Source organism: Megascapheus bottae, chromosome 20 (genome assembly GCF_031878675.1).
Source record: "Megascapheus bottae isolate mThoBot1 chromosome 20, mThoBot2.hap1, whole genome shotgun sequence".
NCBI classification, from domain to species: Eukaryota; Metazoa; Chordata; class Mammalia; order Rodentia; family Geomyidae; genus Megascapheus; species Megascapheus bottae.
Window position 1 is genome coordinate 19,203,106 of NC_143528.1, and position 22,746 is coordinate 19,225,851.

At 38.7% G+C, this 22,746-nt stretch overlaps 1 protein-coding gene across 1 annotated transcript; it reads right to left on the bottom strand.

Moving 5' to 3' along the window:
- Positions 1 to 1,222: 1,222 nt before the first annotated feature.
- Positions 1,223 to 22,529, bottom strand: Klkb1 (kallikrein B1). Its single transcript, XM_090354059.1, has 15 exons — positions 22,105 to 22,529; positions 21,442 to 21,500; positions 17,173 to 17,335; positions 15,385 to 15,491; positions 12,429 to 12,588; positions 11,467 to 11,576; positions 9,209 to 9,368; positions 8,293 to 8,399; positions 7,976 to 8,138; positions 7,773 to 7,885; positions 7,460 to 7,628; positions 4,337 to 4,512; positions 3,107 to 3,202; positions 2,478 to 2,617; positions 1,223 to 1,678 (listed from the first exon to the last, which is right to left on the bottom strand). Exons 2-15 carry the CDS (start codon positions 21,497 to 21,499, stop codon positions 1,487 to 1,489), a joined length of 1,914 nt encoding a protein of 637 aa, XP_090210185.1. The 5' UTR covers position 21,500; positions 22,105 to 22,529; the 3' UTR covers positions 1,223 to 1,486.
- Positions 22,530 to 22,746: the final 217 nt, after the last annotated feature.

Here is a 22,746-nt window from a genome sequence, read left to right on the forward strand (position 1 = left end):
TGAACAACTCTTTAGAATTATCAGGGCTACAAATCCCTAAGTAATGAACAGACAACCACTACAAAGCAAGTTAAGTATAAAACAATGTGTATGCAAGACAGAACAAGATCTTTAGGGAAGGCCAAAGTAAAGGCTGAAGTTGTGGGCTTTAAAAAATAATCAACTCCTAGCTGGGCATGGTGGCTCACACCTGTAATCTTAGCTACTCAGAAGGCTAAGACCTGAGGCTCAAGGTTCAAAGCCTGCCCAGAAAACCAGAAGTTGTCCTGTGGCTCAAGCAATAGGGCTGTAGCATTGGGATGAAGAGCTAAGGGACAACGTCCCTGAAAAACTCCTGTCATCTACTGCGTTTTATAAGAGCTTTTTATTTGCTTGTGGAACAAATTTTTAACTCTCATTTTCCTACCATTTACTCTATGTGTAACCAGGAACTCTTGGTTTTCTACAGCTACCCCATCTTCAGTCCTATCTATCATATACCACACCTTTGAATATTGAAGAAAAAAAATCAAATATCCTGTAAAAATATTCACTTTATTATTTTTCTGCTTTCAGGACATTTTGTAAATGGTCTGTTCTAGGACAATGCTAATCCTTGTAACTGAACTGAATCAAGCTACCAACAATTATCTGAGGTAATCACCGGCAGCCTTGGAATGTGCATTGCATAAGGATTTATATAATCCGCTCCGAGTTACCCCACACGACTGTGATTGTAAAAATTATATACCTAATGACGATGTTTGAATTAGGTGGCAGAACTCAATATCCACTTCACTTGCAAAGTTAATGTTCTTTTCAAAGCAAATGTTTGTCTTCCATGCAGGCTCTTTCAGAAGCTATAACCAGGAAAAGTCAGATCGGTAAGCCTTGTCTGCCTATCCAGCCTGAACCAAGTACAGCTCACAAAAGTAAAAAGAGACTGACATACAATAGTGTCTTGTTTTCCCACATGCAGATTACTCCTCTTTTCATGGCAAAGTAGACTCTTACACAGTTCTCATTCCCCTGGGTAGATGAAACTCAGGCTTCCCTAATCATCTCCCTCATTGCAGTAGCCCTTGGGTTAGAGGAATAATTCAAAATAATTCATTAAGTCTGAGGCTCAGAGAAGTGGCCTCTGAGAGGAGCAGTAAGAGGTGAAGATCCCAGTCACTGGGTGAGAATCTCAAAGGACTTATTTTCTGTTTTGTTTCATAGCTACAAGGAGGCATTATCTACGCACACTCATTAAACGATTTATTTTATTTAAAAAAATGAACCTCTTCAGTCATCTCGGAGCTCCTGTTACTAAATGTTCAAAGCATGTATTGGTCAGAGTGCTGTGAGAGAGTCTCCCCAGCAGCTGTGTATCCGTTGTATTCTTCTGATTAGTGACAGGTGAGGAAGATACCATTGCACTTGTAGGCAAGGATTTCAAGACTCACAGTAGGACTTGAACCTTACTGTAAAGTGAGTATTGTACCCGGAGCTCTTCCTCAACCCTTCATGCTGGTGATGTCATCGAAACGTCTCCATTACCATTCTGGGTCTTTTCCAAAATCCAGTCAATATACTCCGAAACTTTGGTATAGACACCTGGTTGTTCCTTGCGGGCACAGCCCTCACCCCAACTGGTGATACCTACCAACTGCCACACTCCATTGTGTTTACAAACTAAAGGGCCACCGGAATCTCCCTGTGTCACAGAGGGTGTAAAAAAACAATATCAGGGGTCAAAGAACACCTCACACACCGCACACAGCACACACGCATGCTCTGTGGGCACCTCCCACGCCCATCAATCATGCCCACCAATTGTGAAAAAAATGAGTATGGTTGCATTTTCAGTGTATTCCAGCTGCCATCCATGAGTAAAAGCAGCTAAGAAATTTTGACTTCCTTGAGTCAAAGAAATTACGTGTTCCCATGTTTTAGCATAATATAAATATAAATGTTATATCTATTAATACATTCATTATTTACTAATAAATATAAATTCATATTTACATATAAATTTATTATCCATATATTGTTATTCTGAATTATGGCATTCACTTGTACAGACTGTGATATAGATATCATGAACAATGCATGACGACAATATATATGTTAGATGTTGTGTATAAAACCAACATATCAATTCTGTCTGAATTTTTTAACTTAATGAAATACATTACTGGGAAATATTTTGTGTGTAGGGGGAGGGATCATGGGGCTTGAACTTGGCCTGGACGCTGCCCTGTCCCTACAGCTAAAGAATACCACCCTACCTTTGAGCCAAGCCCCACTTCCCGTTTTTCTAGAGGTTAATTGTAGATAAGAGTCTGAGGTTCTTTTGTTCCCAGGTGATCTTTGAACCTTGATCCTCAGATCTCAGCCTCTTGAGTAGCTAGGATTGCAGGTGTGAGCCACCGTACCTGGCCAGACTGGAAGTATTTTTGACATGAAATGTCTCTAGCAAAGTATTTTTATTCTTTCATAATCAAATGGATTACCTTGCAAGCATCTTTTCCCCCTTCTTTGTAGCCAGCACAGACCATCTGTTTGGTGATGATATAATCTCTATATCTTTTCTGGCATTCTTCATTTGTTACCAAAGGAATATTTGCCTTTTGTAGAGTATTTTGGATTTCATCTATGAAGTAACCAATAAAGAAGGTCAGAAATACAATAAAGAAGGGAAGAAATACAATAAATCTAGTAATAAAACAAGAATCTTAGAGCAAATCATGCAATACAACTCCCCAGTAGGGTCATTCATACATATATGTATGTGTACATTTATATATGTATGTATATATATGCATGCATGCAGGTATATATGTATGTGCATATATGGTCATGTATATATGTATATGCATGATCTACATGTATATATGTGAACAGCCAATGAATCTTTCTCACATATGCAGATAAAGACTGAGACATAGGACTCTATTGGGAAAAAAAAAAGAGCAACGTGTGAAGCAGCTGGGATATGGCTTAGGTAGTAGAGTACCTCACTCAAAAGTGTGAGGACCTGAGTTGAAACATCAGCATTAACAAAAAAGAAAATCATAAACTTGAGTATAAATTTAGATGGGAGCTGATTTAACATGTTGGAAGAGAAAATAAAAAGCTATACCTTTCTCCTTAGTGTAACCCCATCCTGTCACCCAGCAGTTAGTATAAATTGTATTTGTATCTGCTTTGGATGGCAAACATATTGGCTTTTGGAATTCTGAAAGATAATTTAAAAATTAAAACTGGGTTAAGTAAAATTAAAGACATTGACTTTGAAAACACACCCTTAACTGTTCCTAAATGTTCTTTTTACACTCACACCAAGAATGACCCTTCTGCTCTCTACTCCACTGCTGAATTGGTGATTCAAGAAAATTTCTCCCCTCAGAGATATGTACACGTGACATAAAATATTATTGACATTTCCTGGATTAAACCAAAATTCAGAACCTAAGTTTACTATCAAAGCCTTTCTAAGGTCTTGCTGGTTTTTTTTAATGTGTATTATGGCTCAGTTCAGCACAGCAGAAATGTCCCATGAAGTATCTTTACTTATGATCTTACCTATGATAACAAATCGAGGGAAGAAATAATCTCCTCCATTTTGGAGGTGAGGATATTCGAGGAGCAAGCAAGAAGATAAGTTGTGTGTGGTCACAATTGCTAAGGGGCCTTCTCAACTGGGTTGTGTGAGCACACATTGAGTTTCTCTGGGGTAACAGTTCACCAAAACAATACCAATATACCCTTCTCTGTCCCTGACGCTCTCATTATTCCAGTGTTCCTAAGTCCAAGCAACAATTCTGGTCACTCTACCAAAAGAAGGCCAATGTTCTCAGATGGCATAGATGTTAACTTGGCCTACTCTTATTATTTTTTTCTCGGTGCCAGTACTAGGCTTGAACTAAGGATCTGGATGCTGTCACTTAGCTTTTTTTTCTTTTTTCCCCTCAAGGCTAGTTCTTTACCACTTGAGCCACTCACCTCCACTTTGCACTTCTTTTGCTGGTAAATTGGAGATAGGCACCTCCCAGACTTTCCTGCCTGGCCTGACTTTGAGCCACACTGCTTAGATCTCAGCCTCCCGAGATTGGCAGGATTACAGGCCTGACACACTAACCTGACTCACCCTACTGCATGCATCTTTGTCCCTCTCTGGAAAAACTACTGACCCTTTCTTGTTCTTTGAGTAGAAGAATTTTTATGTCACAGGAATGTCATTTCTTTTGTAGTCCTTAACTTCCACTCAACAGGAACAACCTCTGCAAATTCTGCCTCCCATTCAAGCGGAAGGCTTAACGTAATCAAGTACCATTCACCTGTAAAGTGTTTCCTTAAATATATTGCATACCAGTATTATTCAAAGGAGCTTGAAGTTTGATTAAGGCAATGTCATGACCACTTTCCGAGACTTGATAGTTCTCGTGAATAATGAGCTCTTTAATTTGTGAGGAAGGAGTTTCTTTTGTAATTTCAGACAGATTTATAAGACCACCATAAATATGCCAAACATCCATGTGGGAAATCCTAGGAGAGAAACGCAAATGCCTGATGAGATCTGGGCTTGTCTTTTGTTCCATTTTCCTTTCATTTCCTCTAAGGAAGATTAAGGAACAATAATTAGTCAATTGATTAATTAATTTTAAATAAAAAGACTAAGGAAGAACATTCCACATATGACTCATTTTCTCTTCTGTAAACTGTGATCAGCCATGTACCAGTACTGAATCTCTGAAAATTCCTCAGTACCATGTACATAGAAAAAGCCAGAAATGGTGCTGTGGCTCAAGTGGTAGAACTATAGCCTTGAGAAAGCCCAGGGACAGGGCCCAGCCCTGACTTCAAAGCCCAGGGCTGGCAAAACAACAAAAACAGCATCAAGCCTTCAAAAATGAAAGTGCTAAATCTCAATCTTGGTGTAACTTACAAAAACAGAAGCTAGTTTCGAACTCAGAGCTTTCTTTTCTGGGTCAATTATCTTCTTTCTTTCACATATCACCCCCCAGCCCCCCACACAAACCAAGGGGTAGGTACGGGGACATGCTGTCTGCCTGTCAAGCCACTGACTGCTATGCAGTTGTGGCAGTGTATAGATTCTAATTCACATCTCCCAGGCCCTACTCTTTAGGGCAGGAGAAAGGGAAATTTTCACTTCATAAAAATGCTTTTATTTGTATTTACGTTTAGAGATCCCTAGTGCATTTCAGCATCTCTTTGGCTGATTCATAAGTTTAGCCCATTTCTATGGATGCAATATATGTTAACTTGTATTTTCTGAGCAATTGTGAAATATTCAAGTGTGTTCTTCTAAGAACATCATAAATTAGATACTATTATTTTTTTTTAATTTAGCCAAATGCCATTGGCTCACGTCTATAATCCTACCTACTCAAAAGGCGGAGATGGGAGGATCGTGGTTTGAAGTCAACCTGGACAGAAAAGTCCATGAGAAGTTTATCTCCACTTAACTACAAAAAGCCAGAAGTGGAGCTGTGGCTCTGGCCTTAAACACAAAATCACAGGGTCAGCATCAAGGCCCAGAATTGAAGCCCCAGAACAGGAAAGAAAATTAAATTTAAATTCCAAAAGGATTTGTGAAGATTGCCCCAAACCACCCTTCTATTAACTGGTGGAGCTGAGACTCACCAACTACAAAGTATCTGTGTTTTACACTTCAAAATTCTGACTTATTATTCTACCCATCCAATAAAATAGAGATCATTTCTATTTAGTACAAATTGGTCACACACTGTTTTTTTGATGGATTGAATTGGTCAATGCCCTACATGTTGTTAAATTTTTTGAAAATGCTCTCTCCTTCAAATGTCTTAGACATCACTATATTGGGAAAATGCAAATCATATCCACTCGCTCCACTAAGAATGGCTGCTACAAAAATAAGAAGGGCTGGCAAGGATGGGAAGACAAAAGACTTGTGTTTTATCTACCATTGCTTAAAATATGGGGGGAATCCAAATATTCAACAACTGGTCAATGAATAAACCCAATATGGTACACATAATGGAACACAATTTAGCCACAGTAAAGGATAAAGTGTCATCAGTGATCATTTGGAAAGAACTAAAGGTTATCATGCTGAATGACAGTAGCAAGGGACAAAAGTCAATTACTCGAAGAACTGATGTCTGTGTGGATTTTTGAAATTTGTATCTCATAGAAATTGAGAGCTCACTGATGCTTACCAGGATCGGAAGAGAATCAAGAAGCAGCAATGAGAGGGACAGGTTGCACAGCGAGTATTAACTAACAGCTAGATAGTAGTAAGAATTGCATGATGATATACTTTATTTTCAAAATTCTGGGCAAGAATATTTCTTTTTTAAATAATTTTTTATTGTGATGAATACAAGGGTTACATTATATTCATCAGATAGAAAGTGCATAACTTCAAAAACATTGATACCCTTTCTTATGACATGGTCCACATTTCCCTCCCACCTTCACCCCACTTATCTTGATTTCCCCTTCCCTATCCAATTTCAAATAACCAATTAAACACATATAAAATATATCAGATAACAAGGTGAAAAAATTATAACAATGTGAGATAACCAAGGGATGGCAAAAGAGATGAGAGATAACATAGTACATTAAGAACAACAGTCACTCATTATATGGCTTTTGTTTCCTTCTCCTGGAGGTCCTTACATTTAGTGTCATACTATTTGGCCTAATGTCTCTAGATTTTGTTCTATTGTAAATCTCTGCTAGAAGATAGGCAAGAATATTTCTATGGTCTTTGCATGAAGAAAAAAATAAATGTTTTAGGATATAAATAGATTTTCTCTGACTTAAATATTTATACAACAGCCAGGCACCAGTGGCTCATGCCAGAAATCCTAGCTACTCAGAAGACTGAGATCTGAGAACCACAGTTCAAAGTCAGAAAAGGCTAGAAGACTCCAAAAGAGGTAGAAGTACAGCTGTGGTTCAAGTGGTAGAGCTCTAGCGTCAGCATCTGGGGAGTGCCCATGAGAATTTTTATTCTGGGATACACACGCACACACACACACACACACACACACACACACACACACACACACACACATAAGTACATATCAAAATATCACATAGATCTCCATAATTATATGCAATTTTTATATTCTTATATATTGCTTAAAAAATAAATTTAGACCTATGTGGGATGGAAGGATTGCAGTCCAAGGCTGGTTCTAGGTGCCAGTGAGACCCCCCCCCCACACACACACACAAGAAAACAAAAGCATAAAGAGCTGAGGTGTGGCTCAAGTTGTAGAGCACTTATAAGTGCCTTGCAAAGCAACCAGTGCCTTGAGTTCAAGTCCCATTGCAATAAAAAAAATAAAATAATAGCTCTAAATAAAACATTTCTATAGAAGTGAATCATTTTTCTGTTAATAAAGTCATCTGATACCGGAGAAACTGACTATGGATTTCTCAAGACAAATAGACAAGATACCCCTATAAAACTTACAAATCAAAGCAGTGGGCTGCAGTCAGGATCCACTGATCTGAAATGATGGACCCACCGCACACGTGGCTCCGAGATGTCATCTTGACTTGCAGGCTCACCTGCCAGGGCCACTCTCCCAAAGAAGAATTCGTTCCCCCCACAATGCGTACATTTGTTTTTGTTGTGCAGACTAAAAGGAGAGAGTTTGCAACTTAGAGTCAGAATGGGAAGAAATCAGAGTCAAGGAAAACCAGATACACAATGCTGTCCTTAAGACAAAGCCGCCCATCACAGCAACCCAGCCATTCCTGGATAAGGGGCTTCCAAGACCCACCAGAGCCGTCCCCCGTTTTGCACAGTCTCAGAGAATAGCCCGAGCTCCGTTGGGCTCCAGATGTGATGTTAGTTGGGGAGCCATTCGGTGATAACCTTAGAGAACATTTACACCTGCATCAAAGGAACCGGACAAAGACTAAATTTCCAGAGAAGGAAATGGTAGGAAATACCTTGCCAGTCACCAAACTTATTTCCCCTTACTTCTCTCCCTTGCAGTCTTCCGGGAGGGATGAGAAAGTGAAAAACTGACAGCGGATTATCTTAGTGCAAGTGTCCTGGCAAGCAGTCACCTTTTCCTCAAAAGTCACATTCAACTCATCTCCTCCAAAGTCAACCCCGGAGTAGATTTTGGAATGACAGGGCTCTGTGTCAAGGAACAACAGAAAACATTATAAAACAACCGCAATGACAAAGCAATAAACTACACGATCACACATTTGTAGTTCCCTGAAAATTATTTGATCACTATCATGTAGGAAAAAAAATCTTCATATTGGTCAGTCACTGACTCTTCTTACCAGGCAATGTCTTCCTGCAGGTAGCCAGGCTGTGTCCAGATATGGTGTTTTCTTGAGTAAAGGGACTTGGGGTTCCACTTTCAGAAGTCTTAAGGTAACATACATTTCTATAAAAATATTTAAAGAAAGAATGAGAGACAAAAAAACTACATTAATACAAAATGCTACAGTAGTCTACATTTTTTAAAAAGCAATTCTGCATATTTTGTTCTATTAAAAACCACATCAAAGTAATCTAGTCTATAGGATTCTAATAAATTATAGTGTATACTTGTAAATCGAGGCACAGACCCTTCTGGTGAAAACTAATAGATAATGGTAGAAAACTAGAAGATAATGGTAGAGTTCTATTTTCTAAATGTCAGTAGTGTTCCATAGTCTAATTGAAAAAAATCAAAAGATGAAATATTGGGGTTTTTACTGTTCCTATATAAATGTATGCTCTCTGTTGGTCCTCTGTGTGTGTGTGTGTGTGTGTGTGTGTGTGTGTGTGTGTGTGTGTGTGTGTGTGTGTGTGTGTGTGTGTGTTTAAAAGGGTAAATTACCTAAGGTTAAAGAGGTCAGGTAAGAACTTACATCAGTACAAACAGGGCTCCAGTTTCTAGGCAAAACAAGCTGAAAGGATATACTGTGGTGAGTAGCTTTCACTTGATCCAATCCAACCCATAAATACCAGGAAAAAGGGGTGTCAAATTCCTCTTCTCCCAGGGTGATTCTCATAGATTCACCGTGCTGTGTTTTATGTAAGACCAGATATACATAACAGTGTGTAGCCTATCCACTAACTTGAATCTGACAGAAAATTACATCCTTAAACTACAGCTTCAAAGGTTTGAGAGAACAGAAATAAAACCTTTCAGAGCTCAGATGAGGACATAAGCTTGCAAAGAGGACAGCAGAGCAGACTCCCACTCACCTTTGTGACTCCACTTTCCATGCACCCGTATAGAACGTGAAGAAGAGGCAGTTAGGGTGATACGTGCAGATGGTTCGACACACAAAAGCATCCGGGGTGACCACTCTGGCCACATCCATGTCTGAAAAAGCTTGATGCTGGAACAGGTCCATCTGGCAGCCTGTTTTACTCACAGAGGAAGACCATCCTTCAGATGGGGCCTTTGGCTTGGATTTTATCATCACCAGGAAAGGAAATTCTGATGCTCTATGAACTTACAGAACTAAACGTGCTAAGGGGAACACTGTCTGTTACAATCTCAGCAGACCTCTGTGCCCTTTGGGGATGGACAAGACTGTTCAATGCTGATAAGAGAGAAAGTCCACGTCATTCAAGAAACTGAATAAGAACCTTTACTCCCAGATCCTCTTTCCACCCAAGCAAAACATTTAAGTCACACAGTGTGTATTTGTGTTTTATTCCAACTCCCCTCATCCTGAATTGTCCTCAGGAACAGTGTTATAAGGGGTTTATGTTCTATGTTCTCAGATGTTATGAAAGTCTTTTTAATAAAACAAGATCAACAGAAATCCCTGGAGGACGACAGAAATGCCATGTGTCTCCTTAAGACTAGATTGGGGAAAAAAGAGACAGATAAAGTGAACACAGAAAGAAGCTATCTTCCATGATAATATCATGTGAGCAGTCTCTGAAATTAAGTATCAACTATTTGAATTGAAAAATAAGCTGGGCCAGGTGCAGTGGGTCACACCTGTAATCCTAACTACTCATGAGGCTGAGATCTGAGGATCAAGGTTCAAAGCCAGCCCAGGCACAAAAGGCCCTGAGACTCTTATCTCCAATTAACCTCTAGAAAATGGGATGTGGGTCTTGGCTCAAGGTGGTAGCCTTGAACTGAAGAGCTCAGGGACAGCGCCCAGGCCCAGAGTTCAAGTCCTACTATCAACAACAACAACAAAAATTAAATATATCAGCCAGGTGCTGGTGACTCATGCTTATAATATTCGCTACTTGGGAAGCTGAAAGTTGAAGGTCAAAATTTGAAGCCAGCCTGGGGAAAGAAAGTCTGTGAGACTCTTATAAATTACCAGAAAACTGGAGGTGGAAATGTGGATCTAAGTGGTAAAGTACTAGCCTTGAGTACAAAAGCTCAGAGACAGCAACCAGGCCCTGAGGTCAAGCCCCATGACCCCTTCCCCCAAATCAAATACATCCAATGTATATCCTACAAAATAAAGAAGAGTAAGAGAAGGAGTGGATAAAGGAGAGACGGGTGAAAACATTAGAAAGTGCAGCATTGATCAACATATATTATATTCATCAACTGTTTTGTTAAGTGGCAACTCCTTTGTATATCTCTTTAGAGATAATAATTACTATATATATGTATATAAACCAAAAATCAAATAAATGCAGATCCTCCGAAATTACAACCAATGTGGCCTACAGCATAGAAAGGATGTGTTGGAAGGAAGAAAAGTCAAATAGGGAAAGATATATGGCTGTTTGTGACTTCCCAATCTTCCTCACAGAGGTCCTAAAGCAGAAACCAATGCAGGCAGAGCTTGGCACAGAGCTAGCACACAATACTGTGTAGACATGGTTTTCATGGCATATTCTGTCTAGATATTCTACTTGAAATCACTTATGTGTTGAAAACAACAGCATTCTATTGATTCATAATGGGAGAATCATTTCACTAGATGTGGACGCCAACAAGAAGTGACCTTAGTCATTTTCTCTACAAACTCACTGCATGAGTGCCCTGTTGCTACTGTTAGAAGGGTATTCTTATAAATGTAGAGGCTTTAAACAACATAAATGTATTATCTTAAAGTCCTAGACATCAGAAGTCCAAAATGGGTCTTAATGGGCTGCCATCAAGATGGAAAAGGGTTTTGGTGCTTTGGGCTGCTCTATGGAAATGTGTTTCCTTGCTATTTTCATCTTCCAGAGGTCATCATTTGCTTAAATCTTTTACTTAGGGATGCTTCCTCTGCCTTCAATAGCATAATGTTTTCAAATCTCTAACACGGACACTTCTGTCTTCTTCTCCCTCTCCCTCTCCCTCTTCTAAGAAATCTGTGGCTGGATTTGTCACACTGGGTTAGGTGGAGGGTAATTCCTATTTCAAAGTCCTTCACTTGTTCACTTCTCACACCAGTGTATGCACAGGTGTCAGAGATGAGCACATTCCCCAGGAGAATGCTTGCACTGCCTGCTGAACTCACATAGTGAAGCACTAGTCATGCACTTACCGATTTCTGAAAGTGCGCAGAGCTTCAGGGAGAATCCAGACGTCACAGCATCCAGTACCTTTATACTCGTAGGTGTACCACTTGGGCTGTGTTTTAACAAGCAGCTGTTCCTGAATGTGAAGAGAAAAGATTACTTTGCTTCCTATTTACTAAGACGTGTGCAACTCTCCAGGTAATTTTTGGCTGTGACAGTTTAAAATGGCAAAATGAACAAGAGCCTTATAGTATGTAGGTTAGAGGAATCATGAACTTGTAAACAGTTTCCTCCATTCCCCTACAGAGGGAGGGTTAGGGTAAGAATGGAGTAGACTGGGAGTTTGGCCTAGTGGTAGAATGCTTGCCTAGCATGCATGAAAACCCGGGTTCAATTCTTCAGTACCACATACGTAGAAAAAAAGCCAGAAGTGGTGCTGAGGCTCAAGTGGTAGAGCTCTAGCCTTGAAAAAGTCCAAACTCAAGCCAGGACTGGTAAAAAAAAAAAAAAAGAAAGAAAGAAAGAAAAGAATGGAGTAGAGCAGAAGATATTTTAGTTTGTGTGTGCCAGTATGGAGGCTTGAATTCAGGGCCTGGGCACTATCCTTTAGGTTTCTCATTCAATTCTCGTACCCTACCACTTGAGTCACTGTTTCGTTTTCAGCTCTTTGGCAGTTAGTCGAAGATGAGAGTCTCGTGGACTCTCCTGCCTGTGCGCCTCACTCCTTAGTTTTGAGTAGCTGGGATGACTGGCGTTAACCACCAGAACCAGGACTGGAAGGCACCACTTCAAACGATCCCTCCTGAATAGAGCCTGAGGGTCCAGTAGAATCTAATCTCTTCCGGAAAAAGAATGCATGCACTAACATTGAGTAAATGAAGTGACTAGGACTCAGTCTTTGTTCGGTGTTAACTGGAGAGGGAGACAAGTTCGAAAAAAATGAAGCCCAAATAAGCATAGCATAGAACAAACATCGTGTTTCACTCACCGATACTTTACACTGGGAAATGTTTCCGTGGCATATGTAAAAAAATGGCAGTGAATATTATTGGTGCACAGGTTTTGGCATTCTGCAACACTTGTGACTTTAGATACATTGAAATTAGACCCTCTCATATCAATTTTTTCATAAAGGTCCCGGTGGCAAGCTGCATAAATGAAATATGTAGAGCACATTTAGTCACATTTCTTTCTAGAGGCAGATCATCAATATCAATAAGACAAGGTATCCCACTTGGGGCGTACTGCTGTATTAACTAGGGGACTTAATGTTTTTATTATGATCCTAAATGATCAAATTCTGCTTGAAATAACACACACACACACACACACACACACACACACACACACACACACCCTACCATCCTACCATTCTAGAATTAAAAAGGAATTGTTCTACTTCCTAACTTTAAAGAGTATACTACAATACAGGTCAAACTTTGTGTCTGAAATATTGGTGGGAGGTGGGGATGTTTATACAAGTCTAAAATAATCAGGATATTCATCCTGAGTGTTATGCGATCATTTTGTTAAACTTGGATCTTGTCACTGGATGAAGTGACAAGGTTACAAGGTCCTTACTTTTTTACTTTCAACTACTCACAGGTTATTAAGAATTGCATCTATGAGCCTTGCCATTACATGTCCAAGCACTCATCTACATGTAATTAAACCATTTCTGGTTTTATAAGTTTGGGAAATTCTACTAAATCACCTTTTTATTTAAAAGGGTTGAGTGAGTCATCTCCAGATGACTCAGGAACACAGGGATTATAGAAATGGGAACTTCCTTCAAATGTGCTGCAGAGAAGAAAGGAAATGGACTACTGTTGCAGTGGTATTCACTAGACATTAGGAATTATACAATTCATGGAAAGGGCAATTGGGAGAGAAAACAAACTGGGAGAATGTGAGGGAGGGGTGACACTTCAAAAAATATATTCATAACCTGAATTACATAACTGTAATCTCTTTGAACATCACCTTTACAATATTTTTTAAAGAAGAAAATAATACAATGAAATCTTTTGACATGATCTTAAGAAGAAGGAAAGGATGAGAAAGTTCTAGTAGAGGGACAGTGCATGAGTGTATGGAACTATCACACTAAAATCCTCCTATACCACTAATATATGCTAATAAAAATAGAAAAATATGAAAAAATTTTGAAAAGAGAATGGGCTAAGATCTAGGAAGAATATTTACAGCAAAACTTTTTCTTTTACATTTTCTGAAAAAAAATTCACCTACTTATACATGTTTTTGAGTATAATTCATTGTGAGGGGCCAGGAATTTAGCCTAATGGTAGAGTGCTTGCCTAGCATGCACGAAGACCCAGGTTCAATTCCTTGATACCACATACATAGAAAAAGCCAGAAGTGATGCTATGGCTCAAGTGGTAAAGATATAGCCTTGAGAAAACACAAGTACAGTGCACAGGCCCTGAGCCCAAGCCCAGGACTGGCAAAAAAAAAAAATCATAGTGTATTTGGAAACTTTATGTTCTTCCTGGGATTTTTATTTTATTTTAGTCCAAGGTACTTAGAGTTAGAAACAAACTTTCAAGTCAAGTTTAGTGATTAAAACTAAATTTCGGGATAAATTAACCTTAGCTAGCCCTATTTGAAATGGCACATCTTTTTCCTTTCAATTTTGCTGTAAAAGAGGATAACGAGATATAACACTTCATTGAAAACACCTACCAAAATTGTATTCACTTATAAATTTGATTTTATTGATGTACTATTTTCATTAATTTTTAATTATTTTTTATTTATTTTTATTTCTTACTGTATTTCACCTCAGATTAACTAGCTTATTATATTGGTCATGCTTCCATATTACAACTCACTCACTGCTACCTTTTATTATTAACTATTTAAAACTCAAACTGTAGGTTTAAAATTTGTGTGTACTGATTGTGTGTTATTGGAGAGACAAATTTGAAAATATCAGGAATTTTAACTTACAAATGAACTGTAGATAATAAAGATACAATAGTAAGCCAGTAAGAGAATCTTGGTAACCTTTTTTATTTTCTGATCAATCCGAGTCATGTTAGAGAAATAGTCAATTGGCATTAGTTTTTAGGATAGTGTAGAAACATTTCCTGTACCATCATTAGAAACAGGTGTCATTCTAGCTCTCGCATCTTTTTTTTCTTCCTAACAAGTATAATCGCAGCACAATTCAAAGAACCCAGACTTTCAGATGGGCAGATACCCAAAAAGCTTTCCCAAAGCCTTATCAATGGCACTTCTAACATTTTGGATGGGGAAATTCTGTATTATGAGAACTGTTCTGTGCCTTTTGGAATGTTTAGTAACTTCCTTGGTCTCAGTTGACTACTTCGTGTAGTATCATCACTCTCTGTGACAACCCAAAATGTCCCCAAACACTGCTAAATATTCTCTGGGAGATAGAGGACAAAGCACTGCTGACTGAGAATTACTCATTACCCTCAAGTGAACTTGAAGGAAAGACGTTCTCTGAGTTTCCTTGAAGTGTCTTTTCTGGAATCAAGTCAAGCAGAGACTATCATTGACACAAGAATTCATTTTTGCAAATCTTAGAAATTTGTTCTAGTTTCATAACTAACAAGAATCTCAGGAGGCAGTGGCCTGGAATTTGGCCTAGTGGTAGAGTTCTTGCCTAGCATACACGAAGACCCAGGTTTGATTCCTTAGCACCACATACACACAAAAGGCCGGGAATGGTGCTCAAGTGGTAGAGTCTTGAGAAAGCCCAAGAACAGTGCCCAGGCCCTGAATCTCACAAGGCAAAGAGAATAATAGTGCAGGGTTACAGATGTTAGCCACCTCCCCTGTCTCTATCAGTTGTTATCTTTCTTGCTGTTCCATTCTAAAAGTCCATGGCAATCCAGCATTGGATTCTACGATAGTCCATTCGGAACTCAGATATAGCTAAGAAATCTACACCTTACCACTTATTTGATGTTCACATTGTTTTAAGGAATATCCAGAGATTGCATTTGTTCGATGCATTCTTGGCAGGGTTCCTGTCACACTGTCTTTCAAGAAGCACCCAAACCTGTTTTGTAAACAAAAAGCCATTTAGGAAGTAGAATAATGCACCTGCATCTGGAACACTCCTGGTGTTTCCCATACATTAAAAAGAATAGGACAGCAATTTTGGCAGACTTGTGGGAGAAGCATTCTCAGAGTCTATTCTAGTAGTTTCTGCAACTCCTCACCACAGCATTGTTTTTCCATTATAGACACATTCAGTGTGTATGTGTGTGTGTGTGTGTGTGTGTGTGTGTGTGTGTGTGTGTGTGCATGTGTGTCTTGAGTCCAAAACTCAAGCCCTGGAGACCTCAACACTTATCTCTGAGCTTTTGTGCTAGAAGAACGACATTGCCCCATTTGTTAAGAAATGGAAAGAAGGGCCGGGAGTTTGGCCTAGTGGTTAAAGTGCTTGCCTAGCATGCACGAAGACCCGGGTTCGATTCCTTGGTACCACATACATAGAAAAAAGCCAGAAGTGGTGCTGAGGCTCCAGTGGTAGAGCTCTAGCCTTGAGAAAGTCCAAGGACAGTGCTCAGGCCCTGAGCTCAAGCCCAGGACTGGCAAAAAAAAAAAATGGAAAGACTTAGAAAAAATCATATTAGGTGAAGTAAGCCAGACTCAAAGGAACATAGGCTCAATGGTTTCCCTCATTTGTCATAATTAGTAGAAACCTTGGGCTCTCCTAGCAGAGATCTGCAATAAAGCAAAACCTTGATACATAAGGCCATATAGTATGACGCTAAATGAGAGGATCTCTAGGATATAGAAACATAAGCCATATAATGAATGATTGTTGGCCTTAAGGTACTATGTTATCTCTCACCTCTTTTGCTGTTCCTTGGTTATCTCATATTGTTACAGTATCTCACGTTGTTACCTGACATTTCACATATATTTGTATTTGGTTATTTGAAATTGGATAGGGAAGGGGGAAAACAAGATGAGGGATGGGGGGTGAGGGAAATGGGGACCAAGACATGTGAAAGGGTATCAATATGTGGGAATTAATGCACCTTCTATCTGGCAAATATCATGTAACCCTTCTATTAATTACAATAAAAAATATATGAAAAAAAGACTAGCACATTATCACTTGAGCCACAGTTCTATTTCTGACATTAATTTTTTTAGCTAATTGGGGATAAGAGTCTTACAGGTGTGCTTTCTTGGACCAGCTTTGAAATGCAACCCTCAGATCTCAACCTCCAAAGTAGTAAGGAGCTACCAGTAGTAAGGAGACATGAGCTACCAGCACCTGGTAAAAGACATGCTTTTGTTTTTTGTTTTTGTTTTTTTAAATATATCTAAAGTCAACCATATTGAAGATTGTTTTAATATTTCTTAACTTTCAGGAAATGATGCTTCAACATGAATTTTTTTAGGAAGTAGTTTACTTACAAAGTTTAATTAGTCATAAAGTTAGGCTCTGTATATTATGTTCATCTTGCTTCATCTCTATCTAGAGTACGGCTCCCTTCCATCTGGAAAGTCAACTGTAAGGTTGATTTCATTTTTTCTACATACTTTGGAATCAAACTCAACTTGTACTAGGATGACTTTCATCCAATTGGAGAGATGTCTGGCCAATGTTGAACAACGCATTCAGCATAAACAATCCTGTGAGATGCTACAAAACTATATGCATTGTGCATAGAACGCATACTGCTGTGAAAGGTTACTTATTACTGAAGAATATCCTATACCTTTTCTCTTGATCCTTGGTTGAGCTGGAAGGGAGAAAGCTGAAGAGCAAACACCGGGGGTGAAATGTGCACATCATCCGGCAGTGATTGGCATCAGGGCTGTACAAGGCAATCACGTCTCCACCTCTGAAGAAGCTGTTTTTGTATAGTTGAGTCAGGCATCCTACAATACAATCATTCCAACATTGGTATGAAATGAATAGGCATGAATTCTTTTTTTTTCTTTTTTTTCATATATTTTTATTGTAATTAATAAAAGGGTTACATGATATTTGCCAGATAGAAGGTGCATTAATTCACATACATTGATACCCTTTCTCATGTCTTGGTCCCCATTCCCCTCCCCCCCAACCCCCACCTCTCATCTTGTTTTCCCCCCTTCCCTATCCAATTTCAAATAACCAAATACAAATATTTCCAATATATCAGATAACAAAGTGAGATACTGTAACAATATGAAATAAGCAAGGGACAGCAAAAGAGATGAGAGATAACATAGTACCTTAAGAACAACAATCACTCATTATATCACTCTATATCCTAGAGGTCCTAATCCCAGTTTAATTCAAACAAGCTAACTGTTCCACAAGCTCATTTCTTAGATAACTTGAACAAATACATCCATATGCTAAACCGAAAAAAAATGGTCTGTTTGCTTTTTGGAATTACAATTCTGAAATACTTTGCAATCTTCATATTGTTAAAAAATTGTCTTCACTGGCTTTAATATATGAATTTGAATTTGCTTTGAAAGACCCAGGGCAAAGTCCACTTAATAAGCTTTTCAGATTAGTGAGTACATGTGTTTAAGTCAGCCTTGTGTTCATTAGCCATGAGACAGTTCAATGACAACCATGTACATTGCTAGTGTGATAGTCACTCGTTAATGTAAAGGGTATCTAATTTACATATTAAATTTCAGGAAATGTGCAGCTTGAATGATACATGTTTCATTAAGCACTAAAGACTTAATTTTTTTTCCTGAGGATCTTGATCCAAATTCTATTTTGATGACCTAAACCAGCTTCTCTTTTTTGTTTTTTTTTTGTGTGTTTTTTTTGCCAGTCAGTCCTGGGCCTTGAACTCAGGTCTTGGGCACTGCCCTTGGGCTCTTGGGCTTTCTCAAGGCTAGAGCTGTACCACTTGAGCCACAGCACCATTTCTGGCTTTTTTCTATGTATGTGGTACTGAGGAATAGAACCTGGGTCTTCGTGCATACCAGGCAAGCACTCTACCACTAGGCTAAACTCCTGGCCCCCTTTCTTTGTTTTTAAATGTTCTTATTAACTAGTTATACAAAGGAATTGTCATTCAACCAAGTGGTTTGTGAAAACAGGGCATTTTGATCAATGTCACCCCTTTCAGCACAAGCTTCTGTTTCTTTTAGTGTTGTGGCTAAGATTCCTGATCTCTTGGGTAAGATTAGAATTTGGGAAGGGCACAGGTAGAAACTCCTGGGAATACAAGTTCCCTAGTGTATAAGCCTGTTTCACTTAAACACAACATACTTAGTGGTTGGCCCAGTGACAATACTAACTATAAAAAGACTTGATCTTTAACTACTTGGTGTTTGGGACTGCTTCATAATTGTCAAGCAGTCACCCTTCCCCCATGTCTATGCACAGAGGTGCAAACTATGACCAGTGTCAGCCTGTGGATGTCCCTGCCAGCCAGGAGAGGGAGATTAGAAGTCATGGTGATGATGATGATGATGGTGATGACACTGTTAGCTTTGTATTGTATTATAGGGTAAATTTAGCAGAAGTTCTTTTTTTTTTTTTTGCCAGTCCTGGGCTTGAGCTCAGGGCCTGAGCACTGTCCTTGGACTTTCTCAAGGCTAGAGCTCTACCACTTGAGCCTCAGCACCACTTCCGGCTATTTTCTATGTATGTGGTACCGAGGAATCAAACCCGGGTCTTCATGCATGCTAGGCAAGCACTTTAACCACTAGGCCAAACTCCCGGCCCCTAGCAGAAGTTCTTGCATAAGGATTATAATTTGCACAGTTTTTCCACATGCTTCCCCATGATGTTCTTGGATACTAGGCAGGTTGTATGATCTTGTGAAGAACTGCATGATCAATATTAATAAGGAAAATATGGTAAATTAATGAGGGATATGAAAAAAATAATTTTCCAGAGAAATGCAACAGATAAGTACATGAAACCCAAATGAATATAAGTTAAAATAATAGGGTATCATTTTATCTGTAAGACTGACAATTAAAAATTAAATAACCAGGCCAGGAGTTTGGCCTGGTGATAAGCATGCTGCCTGGCATGCACGAAGATCCAGGTTCAATTCCTCAGTACCACATACATAGAAAAAGCCAGACCTGGTGCTGTGGCTCAAGTGATAGAGCTCTATCCTTGAGCAAAAAGTGTTCAAGGACAATTCCCCTCTCCAAAATAAAAAATAAAAATAAACACTGTTGGTAGAGCAGAGCTTTTTCTTCCAAGTCACAGAAAGTACCTTGAATATGGATGAAGTTTGGGGTTCAGAAGCCAAAAACATTAATCTGATGCTCCATGGGGAGAGGCAGAACACAATTTTTCTGCATTGAGTTGCTTTGTCATATGGTATTACTATTGGGAATACATAACAGCAGGGTAGTATCACAGCTTATGCCTTTGTATTCTTTCATGGTTCAACTCAAATGAGAAAACGAAGTGTCCTGTTTTCTACACGTCTAGCAAAAGTCCTGTTACAAGACTTCGGCTCTGAGTTTTTGTAGCAGGCAGGATGGATGCAGGACTGATTTTTGGTGTGGTGATGGACAGTATCATGTCTACCACTATGGCCAGCCGCAGAAGCCAATCATCAGAACCACATACACCAAAACTACACAGAGGTAGTTTTCCGGGAGTAAGTTTGGATTCTGTTTCTGGTAAAGTGACTGGATGCCAAGCCACAAAATAGCAGATTCCTATTAGTTAGTCTGAGTAGGACATTTGAGCACTCTTGTATGCTTTTGTACAAAGCCATCCCCGGGAAGATAATTTCATTGTGTACACCATAAAACCTTCAAAAATACTCTCTACTTTGCAACTAGTTTTGACTTTCAAAAATTTAAGCTATAGAAATAATTGACCATATGTATAAGGCTGTACACAAAGAAATATCATGAAAAGGAAAGAATACCAAAAATACAGTCTATATTTATTTGCATCAAAGACAGCTAGAAATGGTGACAGTGAGTTAAAATATTTATCACTGATAGCTTTGACAAAATGTGTAAACAGGTGCAGTAGAAAAATAACTGATAAAAAACAATAATGGCTATTTTTGTGTTTGGGAAAATATATACAAATAAAATTTTCCATTTTTCTGTATTTACCATTCTAATTTTCCTATTGTAATCAGGAATGTTTTATGCAAAACAATCTATTACATGGCATAGTCCATAACATTTCCAGCCTGGACTACTCATGATTGTTTAATATGTGTTACTGATTGCGGCACAGAACACTAAAAAAGAGGTGACAAATGAAAAGCACTTGTGATTAGGGATAAGGAAATGAAAGTTTTTTCTTTAGCATTACATCTCTTTAGAAATGTAAATCTTTCCCAGAGGAATTGATTTTATCCACACAACAATCTTTGTGATTTGACCATACCTTAACCCTAACCTCAGAACCCATTCTCAATGGTAGCCCAGAGAATATCCCACTCAGTGAAAGTCATTGTCCTAAATCACTTTTATTCTCTGAAAATTTATAGAGTAAAAAGAGAAAGAAATAAGACCAAAGTCCTTTGTGTAGAAGGATTCATGTAGACTCTCAAAGGGCTGGTCAAACATAGTTAAATTTAAACCAGAGACCATGTTTAAATTTTTTTTAGTGTCTTGAAGTAAAATATCTGGTACCTGTCAGATACTTTTATTGGCACTATAAAATGCTTAGTATTCTTTTAAATTTTTAGGAAAAGTTTATCTGTTTAAGTATTGGCAAATAAAAGTCAATATATGACTGCCCATTTTGAAATCTGCTTTATAGGGAGTCCTCTCCAAACAGAAATTTTTGATTAACTCACACCTTAAGGGATTTTAATTTCTGAGCTCTTCTCTTGGTCAATTATGTGTGTTTGTAGTGATCTAGCTGGGGAGTAGTTCTTTTCCTCCAAACATTAAAATAACACTTGAATCATCAGGAGCTTTCCTCCCTCTCCCAAGGCTTTGTGTCTGGTAGCTTTCTCCAGGATGCTAACTTTTACTTAATGATTCCTCACTCACACACCATTAACTTTAACTGTTATAGTTAATACACTTACCACAGGACACTGAGGAAAACAAACAAAGAAAATGAACAGCTTGGCTGAATGAAAACATCCTAAAAAGAAACACACATATAACTCTGCTGAATTTAGACAGTATTTAACATGGACCTTAATTCAACAGATACAGATGCATATTTCCTTATAAGTGTCTATATTGCTAATCAAAGCACAAGATGACTAGTATGGAAACTGAAGTGGCTTTTAGGGTAGGTGGTCTGTATATTTTATATCTACAAACTGCAATTTTATAATGCTTCCAAGATACATATTAAAATTGTTACTATTGTGTTGTTGTTCATTAGCCATTTCCTTTGCTGTTAATTTTAGAAAGGTAATTGACAGATTAAACAGCTATAAAACCTATCAATTTAAGCACAAATAAAATCATCGTAAATGTGGAAATCTCGACATAAATAAATCCTCTGAAAATATTCAAGCCCATAAAATTCTTATTTTAAAGCGGCGAAATATCACCTTTGGCTTCCAAATATTTTGCATTTAGATATTTCCACTTATGAGAACATTAGTTCTACCAAAATATCTCTAAATATTCAGAAAATCATGAGATAAATTAACAGATTCTCCATAAGGTAAACTTTCTAGTTTTTTCTAAAGGCACTTTCTTTTGGAGTGATCAGAATAATAGAGATTTGCTACCTGAAAGCCCAGATACTTCTGTGGTTCTGGAGCCTGGAGAGCCTCTCCTGCCATGTAAAAACAAAAGGTTTTCAAGCCGTATTAACATGGCTCTGCAGGCCATATTTGCTTGGCTTCAATATTGACTTTGGCTTTCTGTCATCAACAGTTTCAGCTTTTTGTCCTGTAAATATATTCCAAGTACATCTGTGTTCACATATCCAATCTATTAACCCTTGGAGGAAGTGAGAGAAGTGATGAAAGAATAAGAATTCCGGACATTTGTTCCTCTGAAGAAACATCAACTTAAACAACTTTACCTGCACCAAGATACTCCACGAAGAACGAAAGAACCCAGGTGAGGGGTAACAGTGCCTGGTAGACTAGAAAGAAGGAAAGATGCATTGCAGAGTGCAGGAAGGACAGTCTCCCGTTCCCCACGTCTCTCTGCTGTGGAACCTGGGCAATGTAGCAGGGAGACATCTTCCACATAGAGGAAGGAGTGGGATGTAAACACCCAACTCCACTTCAGACCCCAGCACCAAGCACATGATTATCGGGTGTAGCTAATGGGCCCTGATGCCTGGTGAACACCTGTGGAGCCACGATAATGACCGGCCCATACTCACCCTGGTTCCAGGACAGCCTGCCTAAGAACTCCAG